General features: G+C 37.8%; 5 protein-coding genes across 5 annotated transcripts; 1 reads left to right on the top strand and 4 right to left on the bottom strand. All coding sequences in view use genetic code 12, as the record gives it.

Annotated features, from left to right (window-relative positions):
* Positions 1–958: 958 nt before the first annotated feature.
* On the bottom strand, positions 959–2,713 carry DASC09_028830 (uncharacterized protein; the record flags this gene model as incomplete). The annotated part of the gene is made up of 2 exons (XM_064996486.1): positions 959–1,005; positions 1,441–2,713. The coding sequence occupies 2 exons, from the start codon at positions 2,711–2,713 to the stop codon at positions 959–961; spliced, it is 1,320 nt and encodes a 439-aa protein (XP_064852558.1).
* Positions 2,714–9,535: 6,822 nt separating this feature from the next.
* Positions 9,536–9,921, top strand: DASC09_028820 (small nuclear ribonucleoprotein E; the record flags this gene model as incomplete). The annotated part of the gene is made up of 2 exons (XM_064996485.1): positions 9,536–9,559; positions 9,679–9,921. The coding sequence occupies 2 exons, from the start codon at positions 9,536–9,538 to the stop codon at positions 9,919–9,921; spliced, it is 267 nt and encodes an 88-aa protein (XP_064852557.1).
* A 285-nt stretch (positions 9,922–10,206) lies between these two features.
* DASC09_028810 (uncharacterized protein) lies at positions 10,207–11,456 on the bottom strand (the record flags this gene model as incomplete). The annotated part of the gene is made up of 2 exons (XM_064996484.1): positions 10,207–11,010; positions 11,031–11,456. 2 exons carry the CDS (start codon positions 11,454–11,456, stop codon positions 10,207–10,209), a joined length of 1,230 nt encoding a protein of 409 aa, XP_064852556.1.
* A 26-nt stretch (positions 11,457–11,482) lies between these two features.
* On the bottom strand, positions 11,483–12,349 carry DASC09_028800 (uncharacterized protein; the record flags this gene model as incomplete). Its single annotated transcript, XM_064996483.1, has 1 exon — positions 11,483–12,349. The coding sequence occupies one exon, from the start codon at positions 12,347–12,349 to the stop codon at positions 11,483–11,485; it is 867 nt and encodes a 288-aa protein (XP_064852555.1).
* Positions 12,350–21,148: 8,799 nt separating this feature from the next.
* On the bottom strand, positions 21,149–22,728 carry DASC09_028790 (uncharacterized protein; the record flags this gene model as incomplete). Its single annotated transcript, XM_064996482.1, has 2 exons — positions 21,149–21,162; positions 21,186–22,728. 2 exons carry the CDS (start codon positions 22,726–22,728, stop codon positions 21,149–21,151), a joined length of 1,557 nt encoding a protein of 518 aa, XP_064852554.1.
* Between the last annotated feature and the right edge of the window lie 1,790 nt (positions 22,729–24,518).

Here is a 24,518-nt window from a genome sequence, read left to right as displayed (position 1 = left end):
TTATGGAACCTTCTAGAGCCCATTGAGATTAATATAAATATGGGCCATGCCCCCATAGTCTGAGTTTGTCCTTTATATAATTTAGATAGTTAACAAGTAAAACAAGTATAACAAGGGAATAAATATTATTGAATATTATTGTTATCAATGTCTTTTGTAACTAGAGTTACAAAACTACAACAATTTATGATGATAACCAGGGGTGTATTGAAATGGCCAAACATCCAGCTTTCCATCACCGTACCAAACATATTGATATCAGGACTCATTTCATCAGGGATCACATTGGATCTGGGACAATTGATTTGCAATACCTTAATACTGGAATCATGGTTGCTGACATGTTCACTAAAGGTCTTGCTGCTCCTCAATTCATAGAGCTAAGAAAGCTTTGTGGTATGGTGACTTTGAATTGAGAGAGGGTGTTGAGTTGACAATCCAAAGTCATATATTGGGTTTTGTACAGATGGCTCTGTTGAGTTGACAATCCAAAGTCATATATTGGGTTTTGTACAGATGGCTCAACGGTTAACACGGGTATCAATGTGTTGAATAGATCCTGGGTTCGAGTCTCGGATAAGACGGTTTATTTACCATGGCTGAGCAATATATAATCTGCATGTGATTATGACTCAGCCTAATAATTAGTCATTGTGCATATGATTAATCATCTAGAATGTTCTAGATGGATGTATGATTACAAATCATATATATTGGTCTTATTATAAATATGGGGCCTCTCCCCATAGTTTGAGTTTATATTTTGTTATTTAAATAGTTAGTTAGTTAAGAAGAATAAGAATAATAACAAGGATAGTTTGATAGTATTTGTTATTGGTAATGACTACTGTAACTAGGGTTACAAAACTTCAACAAAAACCATAGTTTAAATTGTGGTTTGGTTTGACTGCTTTTCCAGAATTTTGTTTCGGAGAGTGTTTTTCTGGATCTTCCGGATTCACAATTGGTGCTCTTTGTTGCTTTTTGAAATAACAATCTTTTGCCCTATGGGATAATTTCTTGCAAATGGCACAAGATGAAGTCTTGCAGTCAAAACGAGTGTGTTCACGGGAACCACATGTTGTAGTTTTGTAACTCTCGTTACAAAAGACATTGATAACAATAATATTCAATAATATTTATTCCCTTGTTATACTTGTTTTACTTGTTAACTATCTAAATTATATAAAGGACAAACTCAGACTATGGGGGGCATGGCCCATATTTATATTAATCTCAATGGGTTCTAGAAGGTTCCATAAGCTCTAGAAGGTTCCATAAGTTCTAGAAGGTTTCATGAACAATGACTAACCACATAACTTTGGATTGCCAACTCAACACCACATGCAGTGCAGTGGACGCATTTCGTGATGACTCTGGAGCGGAAATTTTTGTCATTGAAGAATGGAAGGGATTTTCCTGAGTCAATTTCAATATAACCATAAGTGGCAATACTGGCAGCTTTGCTAGCTTCTTCCGTAAAGTGAACGGTGTTGATTGGAAAGAAGGATGATGGATCAATTCCGGATTCATTTAAGACATGGTCAAGAAGTTTTCCCCGATTAAATTCAGTAAACTCGGAATTCATTTCAATCTCAATTAAATGGGATTCCTTATTCATTGTGTTTAACAAAGACCCTGGCGTGTAGGTATAATTTCCAACTGTAACTTTAAGGTGGATGTTAAGATATTCAATTAAAAGATTTCTGTCCTTCTTGAAGATATCAGAGCCTGTATCCTGAGGGTTTGGGATGAAGTTTGAGTTAAGGCAGATCTTCTTATTAAAAATAACCAAGTGGTTGAGGGCCCCTTTTAAGTTTTCCCTGATTATGATCAAATCCTTATCTGGTTCGTTGGATGACTGTGTAATAGTATCAAGTTCTTTGGATAACTTAGTGAGTCCGTTTTTGATGGATTCCAAGTGTTTTTCAAGAGGAAACTCTGTAAAGATATCTTTTGGGATCTTAAAGTAGATTAAGATATCCTTAAGATGCTGTTGGCTCATGATAAATTCCAAGTAGTTCTCCAAGCTGATTCTAGAGTTTCTTAATCTGTTGAATTCGTTTGTCATATTAAAACTGGTGTAGTTTTGGAAGAAATCTTCAATTTCCATGATCTTGACGAGTTCCTCGCGTTTTTCTTTGGATTTAATAATAGCAGGATTGGAGGTGGAGAACAATTTTCCTGATTTGCGTTTCTCGCTTATGGCATATTCCAATACGTCGCGGTGCTTAAAGTCAAGGATTTTGATGTGACTTGCCCATTTGAAAGTTCTTTCAAATTTCATCAACACGTTTTGGAAGGATGGATCATTGGTGTTTGTAGTGGCTCGAGGTGTGCGCTTGTCTCCAGCGGTGGCTTGAGCATAGGTTTGGATTGGTCTTGTCACATTGACAGCTGGAGCCACCGGATTGGAGGCCGTAGTTGGAGAGGCGACAGTAGAAGATGAGACAGAGGGAACAGGAACAGAAGGAACAGAAACAGAAGGAACAGAAACAGAATTTTTTTTTGGGTTTTGAGAATTTTCGATTTTTTTTTGGTTTTCGGAGTTTTCATTAATAAAATCAGTAGAAATAACGGCTTGGGTTGGAATAACAGGATTATGCATGTCAATGTCAGTGTCACATGCTGCATGAGAATTGCGATCGCAATCAACTGAAGAAACATTAATTGCTGGAGAGGTAGTTGGGGTAGAAATGGCGTTGGAATCCATGTTTTGGTCCGCTTCAGGATCTTCTGAAGCAGTTAAAAAGGTTTCAACAGTACTATTAATAGTATTGTCGGCTGCATCAGTAATTTCTTCATCGGAATCTTGATCTTTAGCTTGTTTGTTTATGTTTGCTATCGGGATCGGGGTTTCAGATGTTGCGCCAACATCCAATGAAGAGCCCAAAGAAACCGGAGTTTCAATGATTGGGGGATCATTAGTAGGGTCGGTGGAGTAGTTTGGAGTAGCTTTATTACTATTTCTAGTGGTTCTCATGATAAAATCAAGTTCTTAACTAATTTTTTTTTTTTTGGTAACCAGGACTCAACTCAACCATGATCCGATAATATAACAAAAAAAAACGTTCAGCGCCATGGCGCAGTGGAAGCGCATTGGGCTCATAACCCAAATGTCCTAGGATCGAAACCTAGTGGTGCTATTTTTTTTCAGTTTATGTCATATTAAATAACATAACTGCGGTGTGCATACCAGGGATCCAAAGATGTTGGGAGCTGCTAGCTGAGCTAGGGACACTCGCTTCTTTATTAGCAGTAGAAGCCACATCAGACTGAGTAGTTGAAGTGTTCAGTGCATTAGCACTGACAGGATCATTGGAATCATTAGTTGAACTCATTACAATAATAATATTCTTTCGGGTCTGTTAAGTCACTGTTAATTAATTGCTCTTCTCTCCTGACTAATTTACTAGTGTGAGATATTTTAAAGATGTAAACATCCTTTAATATATATAATTCTTCCTTCCCGACTAATAGAAGCTCCTTACGTCATTATCCAGATTATTGCTCCTTGCTCCTGACTTGCTAAGTTACGTTTGCTATTACTAATCAGATGTAGTCTAGAACAAGTATAACAAGGGAATAAATATTATTGAATATTATTATCAATGTCTTTTGTAACTAGAGTTACAAAACTACAACAAGAGCCCATATACATTAGCGAATCAATACATCCTGTGCCATAAGAGCAGAACTGGTTATCTGGTATCAAATGGTGTTGGGTAGACCATTTTTGGACTCTGTCATGAATGATAGACTCGACAAATTTGGACAAAAGATTAATAAGGGATTGGTCTATATGAGGCTGGGTCGTTGAGGTCTTTTTTGTTGGGTTTTTGGATGGGAATGGTGATGGTGTTCTTCCAGGAGGAAGGGAAGAATCCAAATTCCAAAGAGCGATTAATTTTTTTCCTGAGTAACTTTGAGAAAGGCTTCACTTGTCCAGCAGCCTTGAGAATATCCACTGTGATACCGTCTGGACCCAGGGCTACATGAGGCTTGATCTTTTCCAATTGGGCTTGGAATTCGGTTGAAGTGACGTGTGGGAAGTCTTTCTGTCGAAACGTGCAGTTGGATGATAATGGAGTTGAGGTGGTTTGAGAGTGTGACCGGAAGAATTTGTTGAGGAGGGCTTGGGAGCCTTCGGCAGTGCTTTTTTCCGGCATGATAGATGGAGTGGTGTGATTCCTGGGGTTAGATCTTCGGAGATAGTCCCATAAAGATCTGCCTTTGAGACCCTTATATAAGGTGTCGCAAAGGTATTTGTTCTTGGCCTTACGGCAGACGCCATTATAATGTTTCATTTTCTTTTTGGCATCAGGGTCGTTAGGTTTAGGACATAAGGCTCGAATCTCTTTTGTTATCCAGACTTTTTTGCTCTTTGGTTTCTTTGAGGGGTTCAAGATATGATCGGGTGTTGAAGTAATGGCGTGTTGAGTTGGCAATCCAAAGTTATGTGGTTAGTCATTGTTCATGGAACCTTCTAGAACTTATGGAACCTTCTAGAACTTATGGAACCTTCTAGAACTTATGGAACCTTCTAGAGCTTATGGAACCTTCTAGAGCCCATTGAGATTAATATAAATATGGGCCATGCCCCCCATAGTCTGAGTTTGTCCTTTATATAATTTAGATAGTTAACAAGTAAAACAAGTATAACAAGGGAATAAATATTATTGAATATTATTGTTATCAATGTCTTTTGTAACTAGAGTTACAAAACTACAACAGGTTATGAGTTCAAATGCTCTCACTTCGTTCGCTGCTGATGAGAAGTTGAAGGGCTCCGGGAACTTTTATGATTGGTTTACTTTGATCAGTGTTAAGATGAAGATGAAAGGTCTTGGTTTACATGCTTACTTGATCAATGGCGAAACCGGAACCGACGGGCTGGAAACTGCTAATGAAGTTGCCCAATTGATTGTTACTATGGATGAGATTATTTCAACAGCCATTTTCAACAGCATCTCAGGCGCTGCTTTGACTAAGGCTTCCGAATTTGATGGTACTGGTAGAAACTTGTTTATGTTTCTCAAGGATGCTTATGGTACATTGACTGTTACAAATGCTGTTGGTATTATCTCAGATTTAATTGACGCTAAGTGGTTGAAATCTAGCAACGGAAACGTTGAGAATTTCATTGATGCCTTCAATCATTTCAAGAATACTGTTGGCAAATTAGACGGAAACACTGTGTTGTGTGCGTTGTTTTTGAGCTTGGGTCAGAAAGCCGGGTTTAATGCAACTCTTTCCAGGGAAGTCATGACTGCGTATGAGTCTAGAAATGGCAGGACTATTGGAAATGTTGATATTGGGCTTGTCCAAGATTTGACAAGAGAAATCATTGGAGATAAATCGGTTGGTTCCACCAGTGTTGAGGGTTTGGAACCTGTGTTTGCTTTTAAGAAACAGTACAAGTGCTTCAATTGTGGAAAACCCGGTCATTTCAAGAAGGATTGCAAGGCTCCTAGAAAGGAGAGAATGGGTGGTGATCTGAAGAATCCATCACCATCTTGGTATGCATTTATGGGAATGCATGGTAGGGTCTCCAGAGTGTACTTTGACTCTGGTGCCTCGCAACATATTTTGAATGACAGAAAGATGTTTAAAACCATTGGTCCCTTTTCTGGTGAGATCTCAGGTATTGATGGTAGTTCTCTCGAGGTTCAAGGTATCGGGTCTGCGGTGTTTAAGTTACGTGATAACACCAGTATCGAAATCAAGGATGCTTATTATGTTCCAGGGTCAAAGGCCAATTTGATTTCTGTTTCCAAGGCTACTCTGAATGGTGCAAGATTATTATTTGAAGGAAACAAGGTGAAAATGTACCCTGAAAAGAAAGTGGTTGCTGTTAAAGATCCAGTTATGAGTGATCTTTATGCTTTGCACACCAGTGTCGATGGTGTGGCATTTAACAGTGTTGATAAGAGCGGGTTGTGGCACCAGAGATTAGGCCATCCCAGTATGAATATTATGAACAAGTTCAATCTGATGTTTCATTTGGTGAAAGGTAAACTTTACAGTGAAGATTCTGTGCAGTTATGTGAAAGCTGCTTGACAAGTAAAGGGGTTACCAGAAGACCAAAGAGCGGCAAGGGTGCTAAACCACAACAGCCTTTACAATTGTTGCATATGGACGTGTGTGGCCCAATCAATTATGGGTCTATTGATTCGAGCAAATATTTTCTCACTATTGTCGACGGGTATTCCAAGTTTGTGGAGGTCAAGTGTTTGAAAAACAAGTCAGAGTGTGCTGACAGGATTATTGAGTTTATTACATACACCGAAACAATGTTCAAGTCTCAGGGAAAAGAGTTTACCGTGGGAACTATCCGCACTGATAATGGTGGTGAATTTGTTACAGGAAAGTTGCATGATTTCATGAGAAGCAAAGGTATTGCCCATGAGTTGACTGTGCCACACCATAGTTATCAAAATGGTGTTGCTGAAAGAATGCATCGGACAATTCAAGACAAAACTAGGTCTTTAATTATTGGGGCTTCTATGCCGGTTCAGTTTTGGTCTGAAGGTGTCCGCACGGCTGTTTATTTGATTAACAGGACGCCATCCCGCGTTATTAATTTCCACACACCATATGGTCGTTGGTATGGATACAAGCCGGGCCTTGACCATCTTCGCTGCTTTGGTTCCCTTGCATATGTGGTTATACCAAACAGTTTGAGAAATGGGAAATTTGATGCTACCGCCAAGGTTGGAGTGATGCTCGGGTATGATAGAGATCACTGTGCGTACAGAATTTTTGATCCTGCTGCCAACAAGATTATTGTGGCGACTCAGGTCAGATTTGATGAGTCAAGATATTACTATCAGGATGTGAAGCGAGTCACTGATGTGGATACCGAGATTGCTAAGGTAAGCAGCTCTGGTGGTATGGGTTTTGCTGGTGGCGTTGCACCAGGCCCTGTTATAAGTGATCCAGACTTAGAGGATGTTGCAAGTGAGATCTCGGTTGATGATGAACGAATGGTTTCCGATTTGGATGATTCAGAAAGAGAGTCCACTGTTTCCTCAGGCAAAGACGTGGAAATGAGAATCATAGACGATGATGAGGATGCCACTGGAGAGTTAATCCCATCAAGGATGGTTTCAGAAGAGTTCAAGTTGGTTACTGCTACAAAAAGGAAAAGATCATCGGGTTCTAGACCCAAGAAAAGTACAGGTTTGATTAAAAGAAATCCATTTGGGATCTTGGCAGAAGTTGAACAAGAATCTGATACATTCAGTTCAGATTCAGAGAGGGAAATTGCTATTGAGAAACCACAAAGGAAGAAATACAGAAACGACAGTAGCTCAAAAGAGCTTACTTCTTTTGTTCCTAATGGTAGTAGCAATGACAACTTGGTGGTTTCGGAAATTGAGCCACATGTTGAACAGCCAAGTGATTGTGATGAGGAATCAGAACTGAATGATGATGCCGAAGGCAAGTTGTTAGAGTACAAACCTGTGAATTATGTTGCCTCTTGTTTTATGGCTGGTGAAGCTGCTGCTTTGGCTGGTGGAAGGGATGTTCCTGGAAATTATAAGGAAGCCATGAAGAGCAACGAAAGTGCAGAATGGAAGCGCGCTTGTGACGAAGAAATTGCGGCTCACAAGGAGAATTCCACTTATGAATTGGTCGAGTTGCCGAAAGGAAGAAAGCCAATTACATGTCGTTGGGTCTTTGCAAAGAAAGATAACGGAGTCTTCAAGGGAAGACTTGTTGCTCGAGGATTCACACAGGTGAAAGGTATTGACTACAATGAGACATTCTCACCTGTGGTGCGTTATGAATCTATCAGGTTGATGTTGAGTATTGCAGCTAAGAATGGAATGGCAGTTCATCAGATGGATGTGAAAACTGCATTCCTCAACGGATCTCTTCAGGAAGAATTATACATGACTCAACCAGAAGGGTATGTGGTTAAAGGAAGGGAAACCAGTGTCTTGAGATTGAAGAAAAGCTTGTATGGTTTGAAACAGGCTCCCTTGGTGTGGAATGAAAGAATCCACAGTGTTTTGTCGTCGCTTGGTTTTGTCAGAAACGGTGCTGAATATTGTCTATATTCAAGGAAATCCGAAAAGTCTTTTGTGATGGTTGCGCTTTACGTTGATGATTTATTGATAACTGGTACCTCAGATTTTGCCATCAGGAAAGTGAAAAGTGAATTGATGAATGTCTTCAAGATGAAGGACTTGGTAATAGTCAGGAAATTTTTGGGTATCAATATCTCGCAAGATGATGGAGGTATTAACATGAGCTTGAAAGACTATATTGGCTCTATGTTAAAGGAATTTGGAATGGAGAATTGCAACCCAGATAAGACGCCTACTATTGCTGGTCAGGAGCTCACCTTGGTGGACAACAGTGCTGAGGATTGTGATGCCACAGCTTACAGATCTTTGGTTGGAAAATTATTGTTTGCTGCTAATACTGTTAGAAGCGATATCAGCTATATCGTCGGTGTTCTATCCAGATACCTCAAGGAACCAAAGGAGGTGCATTATAAGGCAGCAAAGAGAGTTTTAAGATACTTGAAAGGAACCAAAGATTTGGGAATAAGATATGAGGCTGGCAAAAATGATAACGGTGAGCTTCTTGGATACTGTGATGCTGACTGGGCTGGAGATAAGTCAGACAGAAAGTCTACTACTGGGTTTGTGTTCAAGTATGCCAATGGTGCAATAACATGGAGGTCCAAGAAACAAGCAACGGTTGCTCTTTCTACAGCTGAAGCAGAATATATGTCTCTCAGCGAAGGTGTGAAAGAAGCATTATGGCTAATGCAAGTGTTCAAGGAATTTGGGATCAATACTGGTCCAGTGAGGATGTTTGATGATAACCAAGGGTGTATTGAGATGGCAAAGCATCCAGCTTTCCATCATCGCACCAAACACATTGACATCAGGACTCACTTTATCAGGGACCACATTGGATCTGGCTCTATCAATTTGGAGTACTTGAGCACTGGTGTTATGATTGCTGATATGTTTACAAAAGGTCTTGCTGCCCCTCAATTCTTGGAGTTGAGAAGGCTCTGTGGTATGGAGACTTTGAATTGAGAGAGGGTGTTGAGTTGGCAATCCAAAGTTATGTGGTTAGTCATTGTTCATGGAACCTTCTAGAACTTATGGAACCTTCTAGAACTTATGGAACCTTCTAGAACTTATGGAACCTTCTAGAACTTATGGAACCTTCTAGAGCTTATGGAACCTTCTAGAACCCATTGAGATTAATATAAATATGGGCCATGCCCCCCTAAGTCTGAGTTTGTCCTTTATATAATTTAGATAGTTAACAAGAAAAACAAGTATAACAAGGGAATAAATATTATTGAATATTATTGTTATCAATGTCTTTTGTAACTAGAGTTACAAAACTACAACACCGGTGGTTGTCAAAAAAAGTATCCTGCGCTTAGCACTTTGTCTTGCCAAAAAGATTAAAAAAAAAAAAATTGTTAGCCCCATAGTAATAAAATACCATAACATATCATAATATATCATTTGTATAATAAATAATCAACCCCCCATAATGTCCGCGGTCCAACAGAAAGTGGTACGTCATATTGTTCACAATTATTTCCCCCCTTTACAAAAAAAAAAAAAAAAAAAAAGGAGGAGGAGGAAAAAAGAGAAAGTCAAAATTATCGTTACTAACCTATTTCTATTCTATAGATGGTTCCCCCAGTGAACCTTTTATTCAAACTTTACCAACAAGAATCAACAGTACAGATCTGGTTATACGAACAAAACCATTCGCGTATCCAGGGTAAAATATGCGGGTTTGATGAGTTCATGAATATCGTTGTTGGAGAAGCTATTGAAATCGATACCAAAGACACCAGTAAGCGCACACCATTGGGGAGAATCCTTTTGAAAGGTGATAATATATCGTTGGTCAGTAGCTTGGACGTCTAAAAAATGGGCAAGCATTTCTTGAATTGTTGATTATTATTCTTATTTGTTCACATTTTTTTTTTTTTGTCTTTTTTTTGTATAGTATTAAATGAAGATTGTATTATAGATTGTTGTTTTTGATCTCATTATGTGTAAATCAACTTTACAAACTACATCACCTAAACCATTAATTATCTATTAATTTTCAATTAATCAATACTTACCAATGAAATATATATATATATATATATATAAAACTAATATACAAACACACTTAAATAAAAATATACATCCCCAACAAATACCTCAAATATCAATCGAAAATCCACTAATTGTCGTACCATCTTCACCCAACTTGAGTTCAACCTTAACTTCATTCTCACCATTCTTTGCCTGTTCAAGGTAATGTGCTTCATGATAGTTCTTTCCTGCTTTAAACATCTTAAGACAAGTAGTGGCGAACTCCCCAAAATCTCCATTATATCTTTTTTTACGATTCCCCACCTCTCGTGAAACAATTTTCCCATCACCATCGAACTTCGCATCCTCTTCTTCTATCAATTCATCGTTAAGGATAGAATGCGTCAGATACATGATATTACCATTATAATGACGTTGGAACTTGCTTCTTGCCTTATTATTCTTGAAAATCTCCTTGTGAATATCGTCGGGTTTGGGTTTCGCAGTATTATTTTTAGAATCACCAACTTTCTTATTATTATTAGTATTATTATTATTATTACCATTATTTCCCGCAGCTTTGGCGGATTTCCCTGAGTTCCTCACGGCTCGCCCACCCTTCTTTGGCTTTTCTGATCCTCCATCATCCTTTGATTTCTCTGATTTGTTGCCATTTTCCATCAAATCCGGATTACCGTCGGTTTTCAAGAAATTCATCCGCACTTTTTCCATGGTCTTGGCGTATTCTACTTCTTGGGGAGTATCGATATCGAAGTTCATTCCGTCAGGAATTGGCACCAACGCGGGAATCAGCAACGGATTCTCGGGATCTTTGAACGGGTTGTTCAAAATTTCTTCTTTTATCAAATTGGTTTCCAAGTAATTGTACAATAACCACAAAAACCGTTGGGCTCGAGATTTTGGAGTGGTCTTAAAGTTTAAAAACAAACAATTGAATGGGGCTTGGTCAAATCTTCACCTAAAAACGACGGGGATTCGGAAACAAAGTTCCTACTGGTGCCATTTTCAAGATTGACGGGGTCAAAATGTTGGAAAATTAAATGCTCATAACAACACAACATGAAAATCAAATTGATGACGTTAGTTTTCGGGAATTTGGTATCGGGAACTAGCGGTTGGTTGAACAACTCTTCGAACTTTGTCGGGTGTTTCTTAGCTTCGGACCACGATTTCAAAATACTTTTCAATCGAGGAGAATCTTGCAAGATTTTATTATCGTGGCTTTTCCCTTGTTGAAGCGACGGGATCGAATGGAAAGTTCGTAATTGTGATTTCATTTCCGGAACAAAATTCACAGTGGTGTTCATTCTCCCAACATTCACCAATAACGAAACCATACATACTGGAATTGACATGGTCTTATCAGTTAATAGCCGTTCTCTTAAAACTTTGGAGGTCTTATTAGAATAAGCCATGGTACTGATGTACAAATCGGCAAAATTGACTTTCTGAACCCCACCAGAAGGACTGGGCTGGTGAATGCCACCACATCGTTATGAAAGACTTCACTTAGGAAATCGTATTGGATATCCTCACGCCATAAAGGTTGACCATCCTTTTTTTTAATATGGAACAGCTTGGCACTGATAAGCAATGTTTGGTTCGTCCGTTTATTAGCCCCAGTATTCTGGAAAGAATTAACAAATGATCCATTGGCATCGGTGATGGTAGAAGAATCACCAGCAACGGTATTAATATTAATATTAATATTATTATTATGATGATGATTGATATCACTATTGCCACCACCTGTAGCAATTGGCGATGCAAAAGGATCGGCATTCATTGATTTCTTTAATGGGCTTGGTAATTTTGGGGCATTGATCATCCCATCGATAGGGATCTTCACCGATGGGAGTTTTGTAGGGGTCAGGGTGGTCGACGAGAAAGTTCCTGCTGGTGGTGGTGGTGGTGCTTGTTGTTGTTGTTGTTGTTGTTGTTGTTGTTGTTGTTGTTGTTGTTTCGAATTATTATCATCAGAAGAATTATTGTTGGATGGACCTGGATTCTCGGTGATAAATGTGTGTTGTTGGCTCATTGTCGACACATCAGCTTGGTCATTCATCTGTTCTTCATCGGTATCGATTGTCAGGTCGCTCTCGTGGTTATATATTTCCACGGGCTCCAGGGGTTCCAACGATGGATTATTCTCCGCTAAAAGACTAGAAATGTTCACCCTGGTCTGCTGAGGCCGAGGCTGCTCGCCATTGGTATCATGAATAGGGTCATAATGGGACCGCATTGACATTGTTATTATTATTATTATTATTATTTTTTTTTTTTTTCCAAAATAAAATGATTAAATGTTGATGATTATCGAATGTCCAAAACCAAAAAAAAGAAAAACGCACACACACACACACACACAATCAATGAATCGGGAACTAGTGATGGTGCTGGGTGGTGGGTTGGGGGAGTTTTTTATGGTTGCGGAACTTTTAATTGGTGTGAAATTTTTTTTTTGAAATGTTGAGGGTTAATAATAAAATATAACCCTGCAAATTAATAAGTGTAAAAAAAAAAACATCACCAAAAAAAACAAAAACAAAAACAAAAAAAAGCAAACAAACAAATGTTCACACAAAGACTCCCTTATTAGGATCAATAATCGTGTATTGTGTTTCAAAAACGGAAAATTTACTTTATCGTGTATTGTGTTTCAAAAACGGAAAATTTACTTTATCGTGATGAACAACTTATTTCCTGCCAACAAGGAAATCCATAGAACTTATGATTTGAAAGGATCACTATGGAAGCGGGAAACTTTGGTTAAAGAAGAACACAAAAAACATAAAGCGGTGCTTAAGGACCAGAACTGGCTTGCCAACAACCAGCATATGCTTCTTGGACCAAAGAAAAAGAACAAGTTCTTGGAGCAAATTGTTGAAGTTTTGTAACCCTAGTTACAGTAGTCATTACCAATAACAAATACTATCAAACTATCCTTGTTATTATTCTTATTCTTCTTAACTAACTAACTATTTAAATAACAAAATATAAACTCAAACTATGGGGAGAGGCCCCATATTTATAATAAGACCAATATATATGATTTGTAATCATACATCCATCTAGAACATTCTAGATGATTAATCATATGCATAATGACTAATTATTAGGCTGAGTCATAATCACATGCAGATTATATATTGCTCAGCCATGGTAAATAAACCGTCTTATCCGAGACTCGAACCCGGGATCTATTCAACACATTGATACCCGTGTTAACCGTTGAGCCATCTGTACAAAACCCAATATATGACTTTGGATTGTCAACTCAACATAACCTGGTTGAGTATGGACCTGCTGTCTCTCTTATTCTTGATATTGATCTGGTCACCCAATATTAACCGCCACCAGTATTGGGTTTTTATATATCCTTGTATCGACTGCTCTTCCTCGGATAGATTTTGTTTGATGATCATGTTTATTGCTAGTTGGAGCTTGAATCGGAGTAACTGGCAATATGGGTTTAAAGATTGGAGAAAGAGTTGTTGAAAGATTTTTGCCTTGCGGTAGCTCAATTGGCTTTTGATATCCACCATGCCATATCCTCCTTTCAATGGGCTTGTTTTTAAAGTGTCCATGGAGATTTTCAGTTTTTTGTTCACCTGGTTTTTGATGGATTGTTCTAGCAAATCTATTTGGTCTGGAAGCATAGGTGCATGAATCTCGTGGTAATATAGCTTAGACAAGATATATGTGTTATATCCGACTATTTGACTTGATATTGGTAGTGAACTCATGTTGGTCATGTAATATTTGGTGCTGATGTCTTTTTGGAGAGTATTAGGCCAGGTTTGACACGAGTTCCCAATTTTAACGCCTAGATATTGGATTTCATAATTATTGTCAGCAATATCTATTTGGAAGTCGGACTGGAATGGTATTTGATCGCATGGAACAATTAATCTGGATTTGCTTTTGTTTAATTTAGAACCACTGACTTGTTCGAACGCCTGAATTATCTTCATAGTGTTTTTGAAGTCATTATGATCTCTCAAGAATAAGGTAACATCATCTGCATAGGCAAGGTATTTGACTCTGGGGATGATGTTTGGTTGGATCTTATGGTTGTAACTGAATCCTTTATTTAATCTTTGGATGGCTCTTAGAAAAGGTTCAAGGGCTAACGCGAAAATTGTTGGTGAAAGTGGGTTGCCCTGAAGGGTTCCGTTTCTTAATGGGAAAGAAGGGCCTGTAATGTTATTTAGGCAAATGGTTCCGAGGGCTTTGGTAAGGATAGCGTGAATAGTTTCCGTCATTTTTCCAAAATTGAGTTTTCGAAGTAATATTTTAAGGTATAGATGGGAAATCTGGTCAAAAGCCTTTTCAAAGTCAGCAAGCATGATTCGGTGGTTAGTAGAATGATTGACATGTGGCTTGTCTTGTGGGGATATTAAACTGGAAAGCAAGTCACCGAAAATTGTTATATTAGAGAAGGAGGATCTTTCAGGTATGAAACCAACTTGATTTGGGCCGATAATTTTTTGCAAGAACGGGAGCAAACGGGCGTTGATGATGCTGGAAAAGAGTTTCAAATTTGTGTTGATTAATGCTATGGGCCTGTAATTCTCCACTTTTTGAACAACTTTGTTTGGTTTTGGTATGAGAGTGAATTTTATGGTTCGATAGTTGAATGGAATTTCCCCTGAAGAAAGAATTTGGTTAAATTCTTTTAGAAGAATGTGTTTTATCTGAGGAAAGAGAGACTTATAAACGCCGTATGGTATACCATCTACCCCGGGGGCGGATTGAGTATTGGATTCAGTAACGGCATATTCCAATTCTGTCATGGTGATTGGTTTGTTCAAGTTGTTGGATTCAGTGTTGGTTAGTGATAACTGATCTCCCAAGGAGGCGTTGATGAACCTTTCTATTTTTTCCGAGCTCTTTGAACCACGAGATCCATCGTAGAGTTTTTGATAGTAATTGGTTACTTCTAGAAGCATGTCTTGCTGTGATGTCAATAAAGCGCCATCTGAAGCTTTGAGGGCTTTGATTGGGCGCGGTCTGGAGTGTTGGTGGAACCTAGTTTTTATGTGGTCATAATAATTTGGTTCATCAGTATTTTCTGTTATTTTCTTGTGTACCATCGTCAAAAAATTCAGCTTCAAGCGAATCTCGGAAATGAGGTCTGAAGTAGAGTTCACAGTGGGTGGAAACTTGATCTTCAGAAGCCATTGAATAATATGATTTTTAATGATATTATGTTGGGGGATGTAAGTCATTGCATGAGGTTGAGTGTTGATTTCAAGAATAATAGAATCGTGAGTTGAAGAAGACTTTAGATAGTTTTGTTGGGACATTTGAATATGAAATCTGTTTTTGTCGGAGATCATGGACTGACTGATATAAAAACGATCTATTCTGCGACTACTTTCTTCCGTGGTGGATTGGTTAGTCCAATTCTTTTTAATCTGGTGCAATTTTGGATGTTCATAGATATCTGCTAGCTTGAAAGTTTTGATTAGCTTTTTAAGCGACTCGGACGATCTTTGTTCGCGAGAACGGAAGTTAGCAGAGTCTCTTGAATTGACAAAATTATTAAAGTCACCTCCGAGAATAATGTTGATGGTCTTATTGTTGCTTCTCGCTCTGAGAGTGGTAAGCTGGGTTTGGAGGGTGATGGAGAGTTGATTTTGAAGGAGGATTTGTTTTTGGTAATCAGCAGATGGGTTGTAGATATTGATTAGCCAAAGCCAGTTACAGTGTTTTCATTTTTTATTCGTACCAACCACCGGAAATGTTCATACCAGTGGCAAAAAATAATTCATACCGACCCCCGGTATTTTTCGTACCACCGCAGCGGGATTTATTCAGACCATCTAAGAAAAATAGTTCATACTATTGCACTTTAATTATTCATACCAACAGAATACAAAATTCATACTAAATGCATAAAATTCTTAAGCTTTCATTAATATTTTATCTTTGATATTATTAAACATGTTACAGGGGACCCGCACACCCAATAAAGCCCCTTTGCAATACTCATTTACCATTTCAAAGGCTCATAACCAAATTTTGGTGTGGTTTCGTCCTTCCTTAAAATTTTAAATTTTCATTAATTTGTTTTGGAGCTTTGTTGCGTCTTTATGTAATTTTTTTTATAGTTTTTACTTTTTTTTTTGGTTTGTTTTCTGTATTTTGTTTTCTAATTTTTTTTCTTCATCTTTGGTATTTGTTTTCAAAAGAGCTGCTGTTGTAAACAGAGATCAATATGTCTAGAAGCATGTCTGCAGAATCCCTTGTAACTATCAAGGGAAATATTTTCTGTGGCTTCTTTCACCCTTGGAGTTAATTGCTCCTTCTTGCTCAAGTTTGATCTTTTGACTTTACTCTTACACACTGACCAGAATTCTTCTATAGCATTCAACCCTGGAGAATAAGGAGGTAAAAACACAAGTTCCAAGCCACTCAGTGCCACTAGTAACTGAAGATCACGTCGTTTATGAATGGCAGCATTATCAAGGATCAAATATTTCATACCTTTGAGCTCCTCGTTATTTTCTATTTGCTGGATCACTGACTTTACAAAACTGTAGAAGTGATTAGCTGTAGTACAGTGTTTTCATTTTTTATTCGTACCACCCACCGGAAATGTTCATACCAGTGGCAAAAAATAATTCATACCGACCCCCGGTATTTTTCGTACCACCGCAGCGGGATTTATTCAGACCATCTAAGAAAAATAGTTCATACTATTGCACTTTAATTATTCATACCAACAGTATATAAAATTCATATTAATTCCTTTCTTTTTTTATGTGACTGGCTCTATAAGCCTCTAAGCTACTCAGTTTAAACAAATTATACTCATTTTTTCCATAATTCTGTGCTACTTTCTATAAAACCGGATATCTATAATAATATCAATAATATCACGTGATTACGGTTTTCAAGAAATGGGAACGAATGTATGGTAGGAGCTGTTCTCCATTTAAGATGATGAATTCCCACTTTTGACATTCAATTCGGTCTTTATATGATCACCAGATTACTTACAAAAAAAGCATAAGATTTTACCATCAAAACTAAGTATGGACTTGAAAGCCAAGCTACTAACTGATGGGTATGTTGATGGCCTAGGTAATAGATTCTATGCTGAACCCAGTGAAATGACTTTAGAGTCTGAAATAGCACCAGTTGAAGCTTGCTTTAGTTACAGTGACTATAAGCATTTTGAAAAACCAGGTATCATGGATATCATGGAAATTGATCCTATTTTCGAAGAAGAAGAAAATGCCGAGATGGAAATTGAAATGAAAGAACGAAGATATAGAGGTTCGTACCGGTATTATAATCAAGCTGTCAAACAAAGATTTTGGCACTTGGTCATGGAAGAAGGTGTATCAGCTTACAAGGCTGCAAAATTAGAAGATATACCTTTGCAAACTGCTTACACATGGAAAAGAAAGTGGAACAAAATACTTGTCAATGAATTAAATGGTATCTCGAAGCCAATAAAGAAAAGAGGTCGTAAACCCCTTCTCACTGATGAACATAAGGAATTCCTTCAAAAATTGATAAAGGAAGATGCTACAGTGACTCTCGATTTTATGTTGGAGAGACTCAAGAAAGCCTTCACCAATGTAAGAGCCAAGGCTACAACAATCTATAACTTTGTAACCAAGGTCTGTAAGCTAAGTCTCAAACGTATTTCTAAATGGGCTTTGAGAAGAAGTCTGGAGGAATTGAAGAAACAGAGACTCGAGTGGGCAGAGAAGTATAAAGACAAGCTCGACTTTAGTCAAAACTGTATTTTCATCGACGAAGCAGGTTTCAATATCAGTATGCGGCGTGAGTATGGATGGTCTGCTGTGGGTGAAAAAGCAGTTCTTACTGTTCCCGTAACCAGAGGGCTTAATATTTCGTTCATTGGGGCAATTTCTGTCAAAGGTTGTATTGAATTAAAGGTCAGAACTCCAGTGGCTACATCCAATAAGAAGAGAAAACTTGATTCAGAAACGACCATTGACAAAGTGAGTAAAGGTACTACAGCTAATCACTTCTACAGTTTTGTAAAGTCAGTGATCCAGCAAATAGAAAATAACGAGGAGCTCAAAGGTATGAAATATTTGATCCTTGATAATGCTGCCATTCATAAACGACGTGATCTTCAGTTACTAGTGGCACTGAGTGGCTTGGAACTTGTGTTTTTACCTCCTTATTCTCCAGGGTTGAATGCTATAGAAGAATTCTGGTCAGTATGTAAGAGTAAAGTCAAAAGATCAAACTTGAGCAAGAAGGAGCAATTAACTCCAAGGGTGAAAGAAGCCACAGAAAATATTTCCCTTGATAGTTACAAGGGATTCTGCAGACATGCTTCTAGACATATTGATCTCTGTTTACAACAGCAGCTCTTTTGAAAACAAATACCAAAGATGAAGAAAAAAAATTAGAAAACAAAATACAGAAAACAAACCAAAAAAAAAAAAGTAAAAACTATAAAAAAAATTACATAAAGACGCAACAAAGCTCCAAAACAAATTAATGAAAATTTAAAATTTTAAGGAAGGACGAAACCACTCCAAAATTTGGTTATGAGCCTTTGAAATGGTAAATGAGTATTGCAAAGGGGCTTTATTGGGTGTGCGGGTCCCCTGTAACATGTTTAATAATATCAAAGATAAAATATTAATGAAAGCATAAGAATTTTATGCATTTAGTATGAATTTTGTATTCTGTTGGTATGAATAATTAAAGTGCAATAGTATGAACTATTTTTCTTAGATGGTCTGAATAAATCCCGCTGCGGTGGTACGAAAAATACCGGGGGTCGGTATGAATTATTTTTTGCCACTGGTATGAACATTTCCGGTGGTTGGTACGAATAAAAAATGAAAACACTGTACCTTTACTCACTTTGTCAATGGTCGTTTCTGAATCAAGTTTTCTCTTCTTATTGGATGTAGCCACTGGAGTTCTGACCTTTAATTCAATACAACCTTTGACAGAAATTGCCCCAATGAACGAAATATTAAGCCCTCTGGTTACGGGAACAGTAAGAACTGCTTTTTCACCCACAGCAGACCATCCATACTCACGCCGCATACTGATATTGAAACCTGCTTCGTCGATGAAAATACAGTTTTGACTAAAGTCGAGCTTGTCTTTATACTTCTCTGCCCACTCGAGTCTCTGTTTCTTCAATTCCTTCAGACTTCTTCTCAAAGCCCATTTAGAAATACGTTTGAGACTTAGCTTACAGACCTTGGTTACAAAGTTATAGATTGTTGTAGCCTTGGCTCTTACATTGGTGAAGGCTTTCTTGAGTCTCTCCAACATAAAATCGAGAGTCACTGTAGCATCTTCCTTTATCAATTTTTGAAGGAATTCCTTATGTTCATCAGTGAGAAGGGGTTTACGACCTCTTTTCTTTATTGGCTTCGAGATACCATTTAATTCATTGACAAGTAATTTGTTCCACTTTCTTTTCCATGTGTAAGCAGTTTGCAAAGGTATATCTTCTAATTTTGCAGCCTTGTAAGCTGATACACCTTCTTCCATGACCAAGTGCCAAAATCTTTGTTTGACAGCTTGATTATAATACCGGTACGAACCTCTATATCTTCGTTCTTTCATTTCAATTTCCATCTCGGCATTTTCTTCTTCTTCGAAAATAGGATCAATTTCCATGATATCCATGATACCTGGTTTTTCAAAATGCTTATAGTCACTGTAACTAAAGCAAGCTTCAACTGGTGCTATTTCAGACTCTAAAGTCATTTCACTGGGTTCAGCATAGAATCTATTACCTAGGCCATCAACATACCCATCAGTTAGTAGCTTGGCTTTCAAGTCCATACTTAGTTTTGATGGTAAAATCTTATGCTTTTTTTTGTAAGTAATCTGGTGATCATATAAAGACCGAATTGAATGTCAAAAGTGGGAATTCATCATCTTAAATGGAGAACAGCTCCTACCATACATTCGTTCCCATTTCTTGAAAACCGTAATCACGTGATATTATTGATATTATTATAGATATCCGGTTTTATAGAAAGTAGCACAGAATTATGGAAAAAATGAGTATAATTTGTTTAAACTGAGTAGCTTAGAGGCTTATAGAGCCAGTCACATAAAAAAAGAAAGGAATTAATATGAATTTTATATACTGTTGGTATGAATAATTGAAGTGCAATAGTATGAACTATTTTTCTTAGATGGTTTGAATAAATCCCGCTGCGGTGGTACGAAAAATACCGGGGGTCGGTATGAATTATTTTTTGCCACTGGTATGAACATTTCCGGTGGTTGGTACGAATAAAAAATGAAAACACTGTATTGGCATCTTGTTCAATAATGGCATCTGTGATATAAACCTGGAGCTGGCTCAGTACTGCAATTGTTAGCAATGAATGATCAACGACCTTTATGTGGTCCTCAATTATAATAGCTGTGCGGGATGATGGAGTATTTTTATAAATTTTTTTGTTTTGGTGTTGGAAGAGGAAGTCCTCGCCAAGATTAAGTTCTTGAAACATTGAAATGTTATATTGGTTTGATAGATGGAGAATTTTGGAGTCATCCAATCTCAATCTTTGGATGTTTTGACTAATGATCGATAGTTTACTCATTTTGTGTATGAGAGGCGTTTTTTGTGACATTTGAGCCATCTGATTGAGGTGAATTTATTTCGTTGTTGTTATCATCCAGGGGGGAAGATTGTTCTTTTGACAGAAGCTTCATTGGCCGGGGATTAAATGATTCCAGTGGCGTGGGCATTTTGTCTGAGTTTTCCAGGATAGATGGATGTTTTGAGAAGGGGGAAGCTGAATGAGGTGAGGTAGTAAGAGGGGTAGGAACAGAGGTAGGGACAGAAGCAGGGACAGAAGCAGGGATAGAAGAAGTGGCCAGAGCCGAGGAAGTGACAGTATCACGGGCAGGGGTAGGTGAAGGAGGAATGTTGGCAGCAGAAGAAGTAGTATGATGTTGTGAGTTTACTTCTTGATATCTGCGAGAAACACGGACCTGAGGGTGGGATGAAGGTGAGGCGAGGATCTTTTTGGAGACCTTGCTAATATGGGCCAGCTTGATGGCGCTAATGGCCGCGAACTTGGCGTGCTTCTTAGATTTACCTTTCTTGGACAATAATTCTATTGGTTTGGTTTGATGTCTGAGAGTAGCAGTGTGTTGGGTTGTAGAGGTTTCGAGTTCATCCATGGATTGGTCTGCATCAGTAGAGAGGCCTTCCTCTAAAGCATCTTCCTCATTGGATGGGTAGTTCTTTTCCAAAGTATCGTCCTCATCAATAATTGAATCATCAACATTTTCTTCTTCATTTGCCAATAAGTCGAAAGGGTTTGAATGTGGTTTAGAATATTCTGGAGTAGCCGGTTTATTCAGTTTTATTTTTCTTTTTTCGACAGTCTGAAAACCATAGTTTAATTTGTGGTTTGGTTTGACTGCTTTTCCAGAATTTTGTTTCGGAGAGTGTTTTTCTGGATCTTCCGGATTCACAATAGGTGCTCTTTGTTGCTTTTTGAAATAACAATCTTTTGCCCTATGGGATAATTTCTTGCAAATGGCACAAGATGACGTCTTGCAGTCAAAACGAGTGTGTTCACGGGAACCACATGCAGTGCAGTGGACGCATTTCGTGATGACTCTGGAGCGGAAATTTTTGTCATTGAAGAGTGGAAGGGATTTTCCTGAGTCAATTTCAATATAACCATAAGTGACAATACTGGCAGCTTTGCTAGCTTCTTCCGTAAAGTGAACGGTGTTGATTGGAAAGAAGGATGATGGATCAATTCCGGATTCATTGAAGACATGGTCAAGAAGTTTTTCCCGGTTAAATTCAGTAAACTCGGAATTCATTTCAATCTCAATTAAATGGGATTCCTTATTCATTGTGTTTAACAAAGACCCTGGCGTGTAGGTATAATTTCCAACTGTAACTTTAAGGTGGATGTTAAGATATTCAATTAAAAGATTTCTGTCCTTCTTGAAGATATCAGAGCCTGTATCCTGAGGGTTTGGGATGAAGTTTGAGTTAAGGCAGATCTTCTTATTAAAAATAACCAAGTGGTTGAGGGCCCCTTTTAAGTTTTCCCTGATTATGATCAAATCCTTATCTGGTTCGTTGGATGACTGTGTAATAGTATCAAGTTCTTTGGATAACTTAGTGAGTCCGTTTTTGATGGATTCCAAGTGTTTTTCAAGAGGAAACTCTGTAAAGATATCTTTTGGGATCTTAAAGTAGATTAAGATATCCTTAAGATGCTGTTGGCTCATGATAAATTCCAAGTAGTTCTCCAAGCTGATTCTAGAGTTTCTCAATCTGTTGAATTCGTTTGTCATATTAAAACTGGTGTAGTTTTGGAAGAAATCTTCAATTTCCATGATCTTGACGAGTTCCTCGCGTTTTTCTTTGGATTTAATAATAGCAGGATTGGAGGTGGAGAACAATTTTCCTGATTTGCGTTTCTCGCTTATGGCATATTCCAATACGTCGCGGTGCTTAAAGTCAAGGATTTTGATGTGACTTGCCCATTTGAAAGTTCTTTCAAATTTCATCAACACGTTTTGGAAGGATGGATCATTGGTGTTTGTAGTGGCTCGAGGTGTGCGCTTGTCTCCAGCGGTGGCTTGAGCATAGGTTTGGATTGGTCTTGCCATATTGACAGCTGGAGCCACCGGATTGGAGGCCGTAGTTGGAGAGGCGACAGTAGAAGATGAAACAGAGGGAACAGGAACAGAAGGAACAGAAACAGAAGGAACAGAAACAGAAGGAACAGAAACAGAATTTTTTTTGGGTTTTGAGAATTTTCGATTTTTTTTTGGTTTTCGGAGTTTTCATTAATAAAATCAGTAGAAATAACGGCTTGGGTTGGAATAACAGGATTATGCATGTCAATGTCAGTGTCACATGCTGCATGAGAATTGCGATCGCAATCAACTGAAGAAACATTAATTGCTGGAGAGGTAGTTGGGGTAGAAATGGCGTTGGAATCCATGTTTTGGTCCGCTTCAGGATCTTCTGAAGCAGTTAAAAAGGTTTCAACAGTACTATTAATAGTATTGTCGGCTGCATCAGTAATTTCTTCATCGGAATCTTGATCTTTAGCTTGTTTGTTTATGTTTGCTATCGGGATCGGGGTTTCAGATGTTGCGCCAACATCCAATGAAGAGCCCCAAGAAACCGGGGTTTCAATGATTGGGGGATCATTAGTAGGGTCGGTGGAGTAGTTTGGGGTAGCTTTATTACTATTTCTAGTGGTTCTCATGATTTTTTTACTGATGTCACCAAACGGCGGTTTTTTTTTGCGGCGGTATTGAATCTTTTTTTTTTTTAAAGACAAAATTCAATATATTAATTAATTATATAACTATATATCTCATAAACTACCTAATGTAGTTTGAAAATTAAAGTGTTAAGGGAAAACCATTAATGGTGAAAAACCCTATTATTGTGAAAAAATGTTTTTATGCGTTTTTAAGGTTTTTAATTGTTGTTTTTTTTTTTGATTTTATTTTCTTGTTTTTCCCCACCTATTTCTTCTTCTCCGCTTAAAAGATATTGCTTTCAAGCAAGAAGATCATTGAATCAACGGCCATATGACAATTGAAATGCCTTTTGGATTTCAATCTTGATAATTTTCGTTGGAAACCTAGATATCTATCGATCATTCTGGTTTCGTTCATGTTGGTGGCAGGGGTAATGATTGTTTGCCAGGTTAATGGGATATTCAAGTCAATTTTTTTCCAAAGTTTCTGGGCCAATGGACATTCAATAAGATGGTGCTTCATGATTTCAAATTGGATTTCCTTTGGGGCATATTGGGGTTCATCATATCTGGTTAATTTTTTGCTGCAATAGTCACAATGATTATTTACGTAATTGTGATTTTCAATGCCCAAATGAAAGATGTGAATATTTTGATATTTCCCCGGGAAATGTTGGTTGAATTTTTTGAGGTTATGCCAATAGTTATCAACTTGTTTCTGATTCACCCCAGTAATGTCCATGAGTGTTTTTGACATCTTGTTCACATCTTGTTTTTCCCGTTGTTTTTTACTTCCTTTAGTATGGTCAAAATCCTTAATTCTAATTGGAATGTGTTGTTGATATTTTTCAGGAATCCCTTTTTCAATTGAATTTTTCAAATCTTCAATTCCAATCTTCATTGGCTTCAACCTGATTGTACGTTTCTTTATACCAAGAACTTTTCTGAAATCCCAGTACGCTGTCCGTTCAGCATCTGAGAATGTGCTGCTATTCATAACTTCTAAGGAAATTGAATCATTGGTATTCTCAATGTCATCCGCTAGTTCAAGTAATACCACCCACCAATAATGAGTTTTGAAATAATCTTCCTTTGGTGATTTTGTTGGTGATGTTTTTTGAATGATGTTGTTGATACTTGATTGAATTTTGAAACGTAATATCTGGTTATATTTAGCGTGAC

The sequence above is a fragment of the Saccharomycopsis crataegensis genome, assembly GCF_037102585.1.
Source record: "Saccharomycopsis crataegensis DNA, jcf7180000000082, whole genome shotgun sequence".
NCBI classification, from domain to species: Eukaryota; Fungi; Ascomycota; class Saccharomycetes; order Ascoideales; family Saccharomycopsidaceae; genus Saccharomycopsis; species Saccharomycopsis crataegensis.
Note: the sequence above shows the minus strand (reverse complement) of the source record. Positions and strands in the feature narration are given on the sequence as shown.